Source organism: Canis lupus, chromosome 9, assembly GCF_048164855.1.
Source record: "Canis lupus baileyi chromosome 9, mCanLup2.hap1, whole genome shotgun sequence".
In the NCBI taxonomy this organism is placed as follows: Eukaryota; Metazoa; Chordata; class Mammalia; order Carnivora; family Canidae; genus Canis; species Canis lupus.
Genome location: NC_132846.1, coordinates 51,530,819 through 51,543,717, shown reverse-complemented (window position 1 = coordinate 51,543,717; position 12,899 = coordinate 51,530,819). Strand labels below are relative to the sequence as shown.

General features: G+C 53.2%; 1 protein-coding gene across 10 annotated transcripts in view; it reads right to left on the bottom strand.

Annotated features, from left to right (window-relative positions):
* The window catches only part of TMEM63C (transmembrane protein 63C), a 131,382-nt gene that overhangs the window by 5,213 nt on the left and 113,270 nt on the right, over window positions 1–12,899 (bottom strand). For 9 of the 10 annotated variants that reach the window (XM_072839458.1, XM_072839455.1, XM_072839462.1 and 6 more), the window contains 11 exons: window positions 12,540–12,673; window positions 11,013–11,135; window positions 10,502–10,655; window positions 9,162–9,268; window positions 8,027–8,113; window positions 7,400–7,465; window positions 4,833–4,995; window positions 4,518–4,623; window positions 4,104–4,271; window positions 1,904–2,013; window positions 490–558 (listed from right to left, as the gene is read on the bottom strand). In XM_072839458.1, coding sequence (XP_072695559.1) covers window positions 490–558; window positions 1,904–2,013; window positions 4,104–4,271; window positions 4,518–4,623; window positions 4,833–4,995; window positions 7,400–7,465; window positions 8,027–8,113; window positions 9,162–9,268; window positions 10,502–10,655; window positions 11,013–11,135; window positions 12,540–12,673 — 1,287 coding nt within the window. Of the gene's footprint in view, window positions 1–69; window positions 316–489; window positions 559–1,903; window positions 2,014–4,103; window positions 4,272–4,517; window positions 4,624–4,832; window positions 4,996–7,399; window positions 7,466–8,026; window positions 8,114–9,161; window positions 9,269–10,501; window positions 10,656–11,012; window positions 11,136–12,539; window positions 12,674–12,899 lie in introns of all 10 variants that reach the window. The other variant, XR_012036970.1, reaches the window with a different exon arrangement.

Here is a 12,899-nt window from a genome sequence, read left to right as displayed (position 1 = left end):
TGGCAGGGGTTGGGCAAGCGCTCCGGCCCTCCAGGCTGAGCCACGCTGCGGGCGCCACCCCTGCCTTACCATTCGGTGCAGGCTCCCAATAGCTCCCTGCAGCTCTGTCTGCGCCGCTCTGCCTGCCATGTGTGCCCTTGGAGGCAGCCTTCGGTCCTGAGGCCGCGCCCCAACATGTCCCTGTGTCTACACGACTGAGCTTGCTGTGGCTGGCTTCTCCCTGACATTTCTCTTCCTCTCTCTGTTCCTTACAGAGTATGTCTTGTTTCTTCTATCTTCCCACATCTTCAGCCAGGGCCACGGCAGCAATTGGACCTGGGCCAAGTCCTACTGTGTCAGGAGAGGGAGCCCAGGCGCCCCCGGCTCCTCCCCAGTACCCAGGGGGTGGGCACTAAATGCCGGTGCCCCCCCCCCACTGCTGCTGGAGTCGCCCACCCCAGAGATGACCCCCCTCCTGACCTGTCCCCCAGGGTGAAGGCACTGACTCACAAGGGACGTGGGTGTGGAGGAGGTGCTGCTTGGCTCCATGTCGAACACGGTCTCCATCTCCTCCTCGGGCTGCGGTGGTGGGGAGAGATGTACAGGGTCACAGAAAGGGGGCGTCCACCCTCTGGCTCCCTCCCCCGCCAGATCTGCACCTGGACCTCTGGCTCCCCTGGAACGCCCAGACCTGCAGGCCTGGGCTGAAGCCCACGGGGACAGGATGAGGACTGGGATGCTGGTGGCTCTTTTCAATGTTCCATTCCCAAGATCCATAATGGGGTGAAGTGCAGAGAGTTGGGATTAGGATTGAATATGAGCCTGCTTTGACTCTAGTCTCTTCTTTCCTCCCGGGGTTTCTCCTCTCTCTGAGAACTGCCGAAATCACAGTCTAGGTCCCCTCCCATCTCCCTTCTCTAGAGTGGACACCTGGGCAACCAGCTCGCATGGCATTGTTGTACTGGGAAGACAGAGCCAGAGGCCTTGTCCCCTCTGGTTTCTCGTGGCCCTCGAGCCAGGGATGGAGGAAGGGCCAGGCAGAGAGGGCTGTGGGGGTCTGAGCCCAGGGCCTCCAGACACAAGGCCACTAAAAGTAAAAGGATTCTCTTCTAAGAGGCTCCTTCCTCCGACTCAACAGGATACCAGAACTTTAAACAAACTTCCTTTCTTTTCTTTCTGTACATTCATTTTAAAAGGACACCATTTACTATTATAGACAGAAAACCTGCATTAACTGACAAAAGCAGACACAGAAATAAATGCGAACCAACAGAATAATGGGTAACCATGAAAAATAAAAAAGATGTTTCAGTCCCTGGAAATCATTTTTAACATGCCTGCACAGACGCACTGCGCCCCTTTGGGAAATGCCCATCTAGAGCGCACAGCATTGTTGGCATGGCTCTCGGCAGGCAGGGACTGGCTCCCTTCTCTGATGACAAGGCAGGGTCCCAGTAGCAAAGAGCTGAAGGAGTCACACGGCCCAGACAGCCAGGCCTCTAGTTCAATAGCCTGGGATTCCTTAAAAGGTGATACCTTTCCACCTCCTCAGGGAATCGTCCTCCTCCGCACCCACCCTTCCACCCTTCACCCCGTCCTTCTCTCTCAACCCTCCATCCTTGCAGTGGTGTTCACAGCTCGGTGGCTGGACAGACTCACAATGTGGGAGGGATGCGTGACCAGCCTGCTGTTTGGAGGACATGCCAGAGGGGAGAGGAGGAGGGGATGGCCGTCTTTGAAACCTCCCCACCGCGCCTGGGCCACCCAAGGGCACGCACACATGCACACTGAGTGTGCACACACCATCACTGAAGGCAAGAGCCTTTCATCTCTCGCACTGTGGCTGTGCAGGTTGGAAGGTGGCCTAGGGCCGTGTCCCCCGGGGGGCCAGAAGAACAAAGGGAGGAAAAGAAGGGTAACTCACCTCATAGTCAGATACCCTCTGGAGCTTCCCCAGAAGAGTGCTGAGGAAGGCGATTATCATGGAAATGATGAGCGTGGAAAGGGAGAAGAAGGTGATGGTGTGGAGCGTACCTGCCAAGGAGAAGAACAGGCCGTGGGCCTGGGTGCTTGAGAACCGGAGCTGTGGGCAGGAGTCTGAAGCCAAGATACTGGGTCCCTAGAGACCACCTCAACACCTCTGTGGAGGCCTCGAGTCCAAGGCAGGGAGGCCCCTACCCCAATTCTCCTCCTAGCAACTGGAGTCAATGTGCCTGACACAGGACGTCATCCCTCGGTGCTATGTGACCATTGGAATTTGGCATCTTAAGGATTCCAGGAAAAGAATTTAATTGCCTTAAGCGTCCACTCCAGTGCCCATTAAACCTGTCCTCCTCGACCTGTCAGTTTCCTTCCAGTATCACAGTCCCTGGGGCAATAGCTCTGGGTTACTCATTCATGCTGCTGCCCCCAAATACAGTCTCTGGCGCACACCTGTCCTTGCACCTAGCACCAGCGGTTACCTGTGCTAACGGCACTGAAAAGCAATCCAGAATTCAAGTCATTTACATTTCTCTCAGGAATATTTGGTAACTTTTTTATGCCACCAGTTTTCTACTGAGGTAAAGATTAAAAATCAATCTTTATAGGGGCATCTGGGTGGCTCAGTCGATTAAGCCTCTGCCCTCGGCTCAGGTCATGATCCGAGGGTCCTGGGGTCAAGCCCCACATCAAGCCCCACATTAGGCTCCCTGCTCAGCGGGGAGTCTGCTTCTCCCCCTCCCTCTGTGTCTACTCGCCTCCCCCCCCATGCTCTCTCTTTCTCAAATAAATAAATCTTTAAAAAAAATCAATCTCTACAGTCAGAGGCTGACCCATGATGATGCTTGTCATCGTGTTTCTCCAAGAGCAAAATGGCAAGCAACCTCAATATGCAACAATGGAGAGCTGACTCAGATGGGTAGGATTCAATGCAGCTGTTCAAGGGCCCGTGCTCAAACAGGAAATTGCTCAGAACGTTACGTTGAGTGAAGAAACTCGGGATACGGGACCAAACATTATAAAGTAGAAATCATGATTTTGAAAAGTAAGAATAAAGCAGTAACTGTCCCCTGCCCCCCATGCTCTTCCCTGTCCCCCAGCCTGTGCACACAGAATGAGGTCTGAAAGCCACAGCAGGCTCTGGGTGAGATTATGGGTCATTCAGAAACATACAGTCTAGGGCAGCCTGGGTGGCTCAGCGGTTTAGCGCCGCCTTCAGCCCCGGGCCTGATTCCTGGAGACCCGGGATGGAGTCCTACGTCGGGCTCCCTGCATGGAGCCTACTTCTCTCTCTGTCTGTGTCTCTGCCTCTCTCTCTCTCTCTGTGCCTCTCATGAATAAATAAACAAAATCCTTAAAATAAATAGAAACATACAGTCTTTTATACTTTAGAGGAAAATTATTTAAAAAATGAAGTCCGCTAGGTGGCAGGGAAAGACTAGAGGGATACGAAGTAGGGCAATGGCAACAAATGGATAATGCACACAAATAACTAAGGGCAGAGCTGTTTCCAGCCTCTACCGCAACAGGAGTAAGAAAATACGGTTTCCTTTCTCCGCTCCACTGAGAAGACTAAGGTCCAGTGTCCCTGAGGGAAGACCAGTGTGGGGAGAAGGCAGGAAACCATCTGGTGGCGGAGAGGATGGGGAGGTCAGAGTGAGCTGCTTGCCATGGGGCGGGGGAGGAATCTCTCCCTCCAAGGGGCCAGGGTCAGTAGCTTGGTGTAGCTAAGAGCAGGGGGAAAGCTGGCCACTGGGCAGACCCCAATCCTCCTCCAGGTTTTAGGGAATCCGAGAGACCAGGCATCTTATAGGGTCCTGGGGGGAGGTCACGGGAATTGACCCTGATAGCGAATATTCTATTCTGACCAGCCTTGTGTTAGAATGGAGGAAGGTGATGTTCCTTGCTCTGAGGGTCGTAAACCAAAGTGCATCCGATCTGGACCGTGTCGGTCCAAGCCGTCCCCTTAGCTTCCAAGTTCTGCTGGGACGAGCCCAATTTAGGCCTGGAGGAGCCGCCTGGGGGGCTGCCATCCAGGAACAACCCTTGCTTCTCTCAGGCCTTTTCTGCTTTACCAGAGCAGAGGGGTTGTTGAGGGCTTTGTGCAGCCAAGGGGAACCAGCAGAGGCAGGCCTGGTACCTACCTAATCGCAGGATGGAGAAGAAGAGCATCCAGAACAGACCCAGGAGCGGTGCAAAGATGGCCTGGTAGACGGCAGCCATGTGGATCTGCTCGTTGAGTTTGGTGGGTGCGTAGGAGTAGTACATGTTATAGCGGTCCGTGATGTGCTTCATGCACAGGTACAGCAGTCCTGGGGGGCCGGAAGGTGGAGGCGCGCTCGGGGGCTGCTGCTTCCAGAGCCAGCCCCCCACCCCTGGTGCCCCCCCGCGGCCACCAGGGTCATGCACCTTCCGGTAGGTAGAAGTTGAGCCCCCCCACGTCGGGCCGCTTGCTGGAATATGAGATGGCCTGGGACAGACTATCAGCAGAGCAAGGAGAGGCTGGGGCCAGGGCCGGGGAGGTGGGGTGGCCCTGGGGGCCCCGAAGGAAGACTCACCGAAAGGCACGATGATAGGGCAGGTGATGCTGTACGCTATCACCACGCTGAACACGTTCATCATCCACGCGTACTCCCGCCCATACTGGAAGTCCATGGCTTGGCTCTGGGGCAGAAGCCGGGGCTCACTTGGTGGCCTGGTCCCCTTGCCTCGGCTCCTTCTGTGGCTCCTGGTCTATCCCCGAGGAGCGGCCCCGGAGGCTCAGCCTGGCGGACCAGCTCCCTGCCAACCCCAGCCCACCTCTCCTCACTCCTTGGGTCCTCTGTCCCCCTCCCATGGGAAGGAGTGTGTGCAGGGCAGGGCCCGGCCCCCACCTTTCTGATGTGGACTCTCTCTGGCTCCGACCTGGAGAAGAAGAGGCGGATGCTATATAGAAAGAGGGACCCCAGGCGCAACAGCTCCATGCCTGTGCCCAGCAAAGCCGCTGTGATCACGTAGTTGACAAAGAAGGCGCCGTTGTCTGGCAGGAACACACACCTGGCCGCGGGGACAGTGGAAGATGGCACAGAAGCCAGAGGGGGGATATTGGGTGGGGGTGGAGATGGGAGGGGTGGAGACGGGGAAGGGGTGGAGGGTGAGGGTGGAGATGGGGAGAGTAAGCTTCAATACACATGTGCCCCCTGCCCACTGTAGTTCATGCACACCCTTCTGAGCAGGGATGGGGTTGGTCTACGTCAAGGGTGGGTGTGTAGGGAAATATACGCTCTGGCGTGATCTAAAGCAGAGGTGAAGAAATAATTAAAAACATAAAGTGCTGTGGAAATGCCCTCAGAAAAGTGACATATGGCTGCACCTGGGTGGCTCAGCGGTTGAGCGTCTGCCTTTGGCTCAGGGCACGATCCCGGGGTCCTGGGATCGAGTCCTGCATCAGGCTCTCCACAGGAAGCCTGCTTTTCCCTCTGCCTGTGTCTCTGCCTCTCTCTGTGTGTTTCTCATGAATAAATAAAATCTTAAAAAAAATAATAAAGCAGAGGTGCTTGACCAGGACCCCTAGATCCCAGAGAGTCCATGGTGGGGGGGGGGGTTGTGGGCATCTATGACATAGAATGGGGAAAAGAATTACATCTTGACATTCAGAAGCCTCTAATTGCAATGTACCACTTCTTTCCAATAAGAACGTGGGCAACAAATCACAGCGATGTCAGCTACGGCTGTGACCCTGTCACCGTTGCAATCAGCCCACTGCAGTTGGTGGTGATATCTGACAATACCTTTGCACTCACCATCACTTCAAAGTGATGGTAGTTATTAAACACATGGCTAAATTAGACACACTAACTTTACATGACTGAAATGTTCTGTCTGCAAGGGGTGTTCTTGACATAGCTGGCCAGCTTCAGCTAGGAGCCACTGGGCCATCTGAATGAATGGCCACACTGCCTGTTCTCACGGTGGTGCCCCAGCATCTCTGTTGCTGTCCAGTGTCCCCATCTACACAATTCTGCCAGTTTCTTTGAGAGGAGAAATCTGCGAGCTTCCTGGATAGATTTCAGAACTCCTTCAAAAACTAGTCTTTCTTGATGGCACCAAAGTTGAGTCATGGGCTTACAACTCTTTTCTCTCTCATACAACTGTATCGAAGATACTGACCTAACCAAAGATGCACTCATTCATCCTAGAAAAAAAAAAGTCCAACTTATCACAAGTATAGTTTTAACTGCAGAAACTTTAGAGAACTCTGGTCCTTGCCCTATAAAACAAGCTGTGAGGGCACCTGGGTGGCTCAGTGGTTGAGCATCTGCCTTGGGCCCAGGGCATGATCCCGGGGTCCTGGGATGGAGTCCCACATTGGGCTACCCACGGGGAGCCTGCTTCTCCCTCTGCTTATGTCTCTGCCTCTCTTCATTCTGTGCCTCTCATGAATAAATAAATAAAATCTTTAAAAATAAATAAAACAAGCTGTGAAAGCTTGTGTGTCATTTGTGACATCACAATAAAGATGCAAACATCTGTGAAAATTGGGATTTTCAACATTTGTAACCTAAGAACAAAACAAAAGAAATCAAAATTGGCTGGATGTCCAATGTGATCTATGTGTTGTTTTGTCAAAGATCCTGCCACCCCAGTCAACTGAATGCTCTTCTGCTAGCTAAGTAGCTTCAGCATTCACACTGACGCTTTTTAAAACTAAATGTAACTTTAGGGACACCTGGGTGGCTCAGGGGTTGAGCGTCTGCCTTTGGCTCAGGGTGTGATCCCGGAGTCCTGGGATGGAGACCCACATCAGGTTCCCTGCATGGAGCCTGCTTCTCCCTCTGTCTCTGCCTCTCTGTGTGTGTGTGTGTCTTTCATGAATAAGTAAATAAAATCTTTAAAAAAAGAATGCAACTTCAGCTTACTTGTATTCAAAATGCATTGTCCTCTTATTAAATGTGCTAATAAAGATTTTTATTACAAATTTACTTTTAGAAATATTTTGGTAACAATATTTCAATATAATTGGTGTTCTTTTCAACCCAGGTATTTTGTGCATTTAAAGACATCTATTCAGAGTGTATATGAAACTGGCAAAATCTGAATAAGCTGGGTGGATTGTATCAATGTCAATTTCCTGGTTGTGACAGGGTACTATAATTATGCCAGATGTTACCAGAGGTGGGAGGGAACTGGATGAAGGATACACAGGACAGTGTGGGAGCAGTTTCCTATAAATTTACAATTCGTTCCAAAACTTCATTCAGAGAAGGGATCCCTGGGCTTTACCAGATTGCCAAATGGGTCCATGGCATTAAGAGGTAGGTTGCTTAATGAGAGTCTTTGCATGCATTCATCTCTCTACCCGTGTGGGCAAATGAAGGAGACGTGTATCTACCTGGTATGGACCTATGGAAGCTCCAGGGTACCCTGGGAGCGTGCTTGGGGCATACACTCTTGTACTCACTGGAACCTGATGGATGCCTGCTCCAGATAGTAGATGTCAAAGAGCCACCGGAAAAAGACATCCAAACTAGAAGTAAGAATAAGGTAGGTCCTTTAGTTAATGAATCTAGGCTTGGGGTTCAGTCCCTCTTGGCCTGTCTTCCCTCCCTCTGTCCTCCCTTATTCAATCCCTAGAGACTCTTGCATTCTAATATCCCAGCTGCCAGTCCACACTGCCTCTCTGCCTTCTTAATGCTGGGCCACCCCCGCCCCTAACCCTCTGGTCTCTCATCTCAAGGCCGCCTCTTCTAGCAAACCTTCACCAGCCGTTTTCCCCACAGTGCTTTCTCCCTCTTCCGAATTTCTACTGTACATTGGCTGCATTTTTCCCACCTTAGGCTGTCGGTTAGCTGATGGGCATGGCTTGTTTCCCCAGCTGGATAATAAGCTCTTTGAAGGCAGAGTTCATGGCTGACGCCTTAGCGTCCACATGATACCTGGCTCATGCTAGGCTCATGACAGGCATTGGACTGTCATTTGTGGAATGGATTTGCAGCAACCACAGGTAGGCCTATAGTATCTGAAAGAGGAGGTTCCAACTCTAGGGTGAGCCTGTCTGAGAGAGGAGGGATACTGGGAGGTGAGGTACCTGGTCAGTCCCATAGAGGGCAGAATAATCACCATGAACACCAGAAAGATATAGCATTTGTTCACTATGATCAGATTCTGGCTTGATCTAGAAGGGAACAAAGAAACATGTGATAAGAACCAGAGACCTAACAACAGCATGGATGGAGAGACAGAGACAGCTCCCTGGCCTAGAGACAATCGGTTGGCTAGTGCATACCAAAGCCATCTACACAGAGCACAGGGAGCTCTGCTGCAGCTGGGGGCAGCAGGCAAGGGCAGTAGAGTCAACTAGTCTGGTCAGCCGCGGGCACGGGATGGGGAGGAAGGGCACACGTGCGCTGTGGGCTTGATATCTTTGTTAGAGGGACATTACCAACAAGACTCAGGATCCCTGCCGAGTTTCAGTAATCTACAAAAGCCATGTTCTTGGACAGAGAAAAGACCAGTAAGGGCTTCTGTTAGGATGGTAAGAACTTTAGGTGCAGGAAATCCCTTCTGAGATCCACACGGTCTTCAGGTAAAAGCAGGTCCACCTGCCCCAGGATATGGTAAATATTTTCTACCCAGATGGCTACCATCATAGAACTAGTAGGGCTAACCTGCTATTCGGGCTTAGTTATAGGTCCTATTGTTTAAAATGGGGGTGCTGCTCGGGCCACATGGGCCTACAGTCAGGTTGAGTTCACAGGTTCCTCTGTGACAGCCTTCCTGACGTTCTTTAGACAAGTCCTGCTCTCTCCTCACCCTAGGTCTCCTGCCTAAAGTTCCAGGCCACTCTCTGCCTACGGCTCCAAACCCTCAGTGCATGGCTGGAGGCTGAAGGAGCTGTCCAAGGAGGCCTTGCTTTGGGCCTGAACATGCCTGAGGTGGTGGCCCAATCTCAGCATCCCTGAGGCCAGGGGCCCAGAGACAACTCGGTCTCCTCTTTCAAAAAAACCTATCTTTATCTCCCTCTATCTCTATCTCTATCATCTCTATCTCATAGTGTCTTGGGATGGTTTTGGGTATCAAAGCCATCCCATGTCAGTTCAACTCCTTAGGCCAGATGGGAGGCCTGAGCCCCCAGGCTGGCGGGAGAGTGGGCTGGGGAAGGGGCTGGCACCGGGGCAGAGAACAGGAGAGGCAGAGAGCTAGAAGAGGAGCCCCCATCTCACCTGGTCCAGTGGGCCTCTAGGAAGGCGGAGAGGTAGACGATCAGAGGCAGTATCACTGTAAATGCCCAGAGCATCAGGGAGGGGAAGAATTGGGTTATGACCGGGCTCTGTAGGGGTAGAGCGGAGACGTGCAGAGACGTCAGTACAAGCAGTGCCCCTTCCCCTTCCGGGCCACCCTTGCTTCTCCCCCACCTCTGGCCTCTTCTCCCCCAGCTTTAGTCCCAGAGCAGGATTGGTTTCCCCAAGGCTGCTCAGCGGTCCTGGTCTTCATTGTCAGCCTTGCTGGCCAGGGGTCTGGGCTGAGGCTGACACCCCAAGGTCAAGGAGTGCCCTCAAGGGGCACGGGTCTTCTATGCTGAGGTCCCTGGAGGGGCAGCCTGGGCTCCTGGTGGTGACTTCACCCCAGGGCCAGAGCCAGCAGCTGTCACTGACCTCATGGTTCAGAGAAGGCAGGTGGGACATTACCTTTAATGTGATGTCATGTGACAGGTGGGAGAGAAGGGGGAAGGTGTGAGGGAAGAATCCCTAGGGGCAGCTGTGCTGAGGCGTCCCTCCTGTGAAGCTGACAAGCAGCCCAAGCAGTATGGCTTGACTGCGTGCGTGCGTGCATGCGTGCGTGCGGGCGTGTGTCACTGGAATAAGGATGAGGATAATGCGGAAGTGGAGGCCTTCTAGGCCTGTTATAACAGCCTGGAGGCTATAGGATTTGGAAATGGGCCGGCCCAGTTCCTCTGAAGTCTCTGTCAGGGCAAAGTCCCTGCATGACACCTTCAGGGACCAGCGCTCCCAGCCCGGAGCGGGTGTGTGTGTGCAAGTGAGGGAGGTGAAGGTCCCACTTCACCTGGGAACTGACCTCACTCTTCCCCCTGGGAACTGACCTCACTCTTCCCCACCCTCACCCCTATGTGCCAAATGGGGAGGGGGGCCCAGCTCTAGAGAAAGTGGGGAGAACAGAGCTGTCACACTTGCCACACCCTCTGCTGCACCTTTTGTACCCCTCGCTGGCCCAGGGTGACCCAATCTAAAGGAGCCCTCCAAGCCCCCTCATGACTGGACCACCCATCCCCTCCACAGCTCACTCCAGAACCTGCCTGCAGCACCCCCACAGCCCCCCTCCTTCCTTTCCCGCTCCAGTCCCTCAGACAGGCAGTGACCTGCACAGTCAATCCCTTTAGGACACAGGACACTCTACGATACCATTTACACTGCTGCCACCTCCACAATGTTGGCGGTGCCTGGACTCCAGAGCCGTGTTCCAGGGGGCCCCCCCACCCTATTCTCGCCTGAGTTCTTCCTTCATCTCCCTGGGGCCCCACGCCTGGCCTGAGCAGAGGCAGGACCTGCAGCTTCTCGATGGGGCGAGTGACGTTGTACATGTCGATGGTGTTGATGATGATGGCGGGCGTGGTGAGGAAGAAGAAGAGGAAGAAGAGGAAGGTGTTGATTGCGATAAAGCGCGCCCACCAATGGAAGCGGCGGACGGACAGGTGTTTCCTGGGGAGGGATGGAGGAGGGAGACGCATTTAGGATCTCAGGTCCAGCCCTTAGACGGGGCCCACGTGTGGCTTCCAGCATGCCGGCTAGAGACCTGGCTGGCCCTGGTCTAACTCAGCCCCCTCCCGCACCCCGCCAGGCCCAGACCTGAATGCACCGGGCCCCGGATCTGCCCCTCAGTCACACTCTTTGTCAAGGCCCTCGTGGTGGGGTGGGGTTAGGGGTGGGCAGAGGCTGTGGTGCCCAAGCCCAGTGGGGAACAAAGTAGGGGAACTGGCTCAGATTCCTTTCCCACCCTGTTCTCTTCCTTGGTCTGGGAGGGGCTGAATGGAGAAGGGAGGGGCAGAGGGGGCTTACCAAATAATGTCTTTAGGGTGTGGGGCCAGGGCAACCCTCCAGTAGTAGGATTTGACGATGGTGGTCACCGAAGACTGCTGGGGGGGCACGCCACACTGGATGTACTTGTAATCTTCCCGGATGCTGCGGAGATGGGGGTAGGAGGCAGAGGTTGTGTGAGGGTCACAGTCTCAGGAGGGGTCCCATGCCAGGGTCCTACAGATGGCCCCACTTCCTGGGGATTTGTGAAGCCTCCCAGGATCTTAGAGGTGGGCAGCTCCTAAAGCCTAGTCCCTGGAGGAAAGAGGCACCAGTGGGAGGGCCTGCCTGGGAAGAGAGGGGACCACATGGGTCTCAGCTGAAGTCTTTTCCCCTTGATGGCAGTGACAGCAAAAACATATGCTCTTTCCTTGAGGGTGACAAGCGAGGTACTAATTTCAGCCTCATCTTAGTATTAATAGCTACCAACTGAGTCCTTTTTGTGTGCCGGACACTGTGCTAATTGACGATGAATATAATCCCAATTGCACAGATTACTAAATTGAGGTCCCTGAAGACACAACCAAAGAGGGACAGGTGCTGGCACTGGAGTCCTTGGTCTTCTAATTCATGTTTCTGCTGTAATTAAGCCTCAGATTCGCTCCACTGAATGACGGTATCTCAGAAGAGAAACAGTTTTGTCTTATATTGGTATATTGTTTTATATAACATATATACCAAATAGAACATATATCGCTTCTTAACCCTCTGGGAAGTAGGTAGACAGGGAAGATATAAGTGGACCAAAATTGAGAGTTACAAAATTTGAGAGTATAAGTGACTTGCAAAATTACACACAATTGTATTTGACCAAATTCTAGGTGGTTCCACTGTTCCCTTATAGAGTATGGGTGGGTGAGGACAAAGTGTTGTGTATGATCAGCTCCCTCAAGAGAGAGGAGGGCCCCACAATACTCCAGGGACTTATGCTAGGGTTCCCATCTATTTGATCCTGTCCTAAGGATCCTTCCAAAACTTTCCAGAGTGCTACTCCACTCCTTATCAAGGTAGAGCTGCCAGAGGCTGGGGCAGAGGAGGGAGGAGGCTGTAAGGCTACGAATTAGGGGAGGCCTTGCAGCAGAGAGCAAGTAGAGCTTCTCTACCCTGACTCTGTCACTCACGATGAGGAAAGGGGTGATGTCTAATGGGGGGAAATGGATTCATTCTTGTCAAGGCCTAGAAGAGAAACCAAGATGTCTATCCTGACCACCTCTGTGCTACAGCAAGGACATGAGAATGGGGAGCCCAGAGCCTGGGTATCTCTGGAGACAAGCAGAGTCTGGCAGCTGTGGGGAAATGGATGCAGACATGCTCGGGAAAGCAAGACAGCGGCCGCCTCTGAGGCGCATGGAGGGGTTGAGGGGTGGTCAGAAGATGGAGAACTGGAGGGAGGTTCTCTCTCCTTCTCCCCTTGACTGGAATGGAGGTGAAAGAGGATGGTTTCAGAGAAGCAGAAGCCCATTCACAGGGCCGGGCTGGGCACAGCAAGCCGCTGGCCCTGGCACTCACTGCTTCGTCATCCTGGCGTCCTGGAAGGTGACAAAGATCAGGTCCAGACGCTTCAGCCGAACGCGGTTGAGCTCAGCGTTGAACTCGTCAGTCAGCTGCTCCTCCAGCTCACTATAATATTGCTCTGCATCTACCTGGGGCGAGATTTGGCCCTCAGCGCTGGAGAAGCCACAGCTCTAGGAAGGCCTTGCCTGGACATAGGCCTCCCCTCCACTCAGGTGGTAGGCCTGAGGCTTTGGTTCCATCCCCAACTCCCTTCAAAGCCTGGCAAAGAGCTCAGGATCCCAGTGGGCTCCAAGATCCCAACTCGAGAACAGGAAAAGGTCGTAACTCTGACATTGGATCCCTGCTCTTAGATCC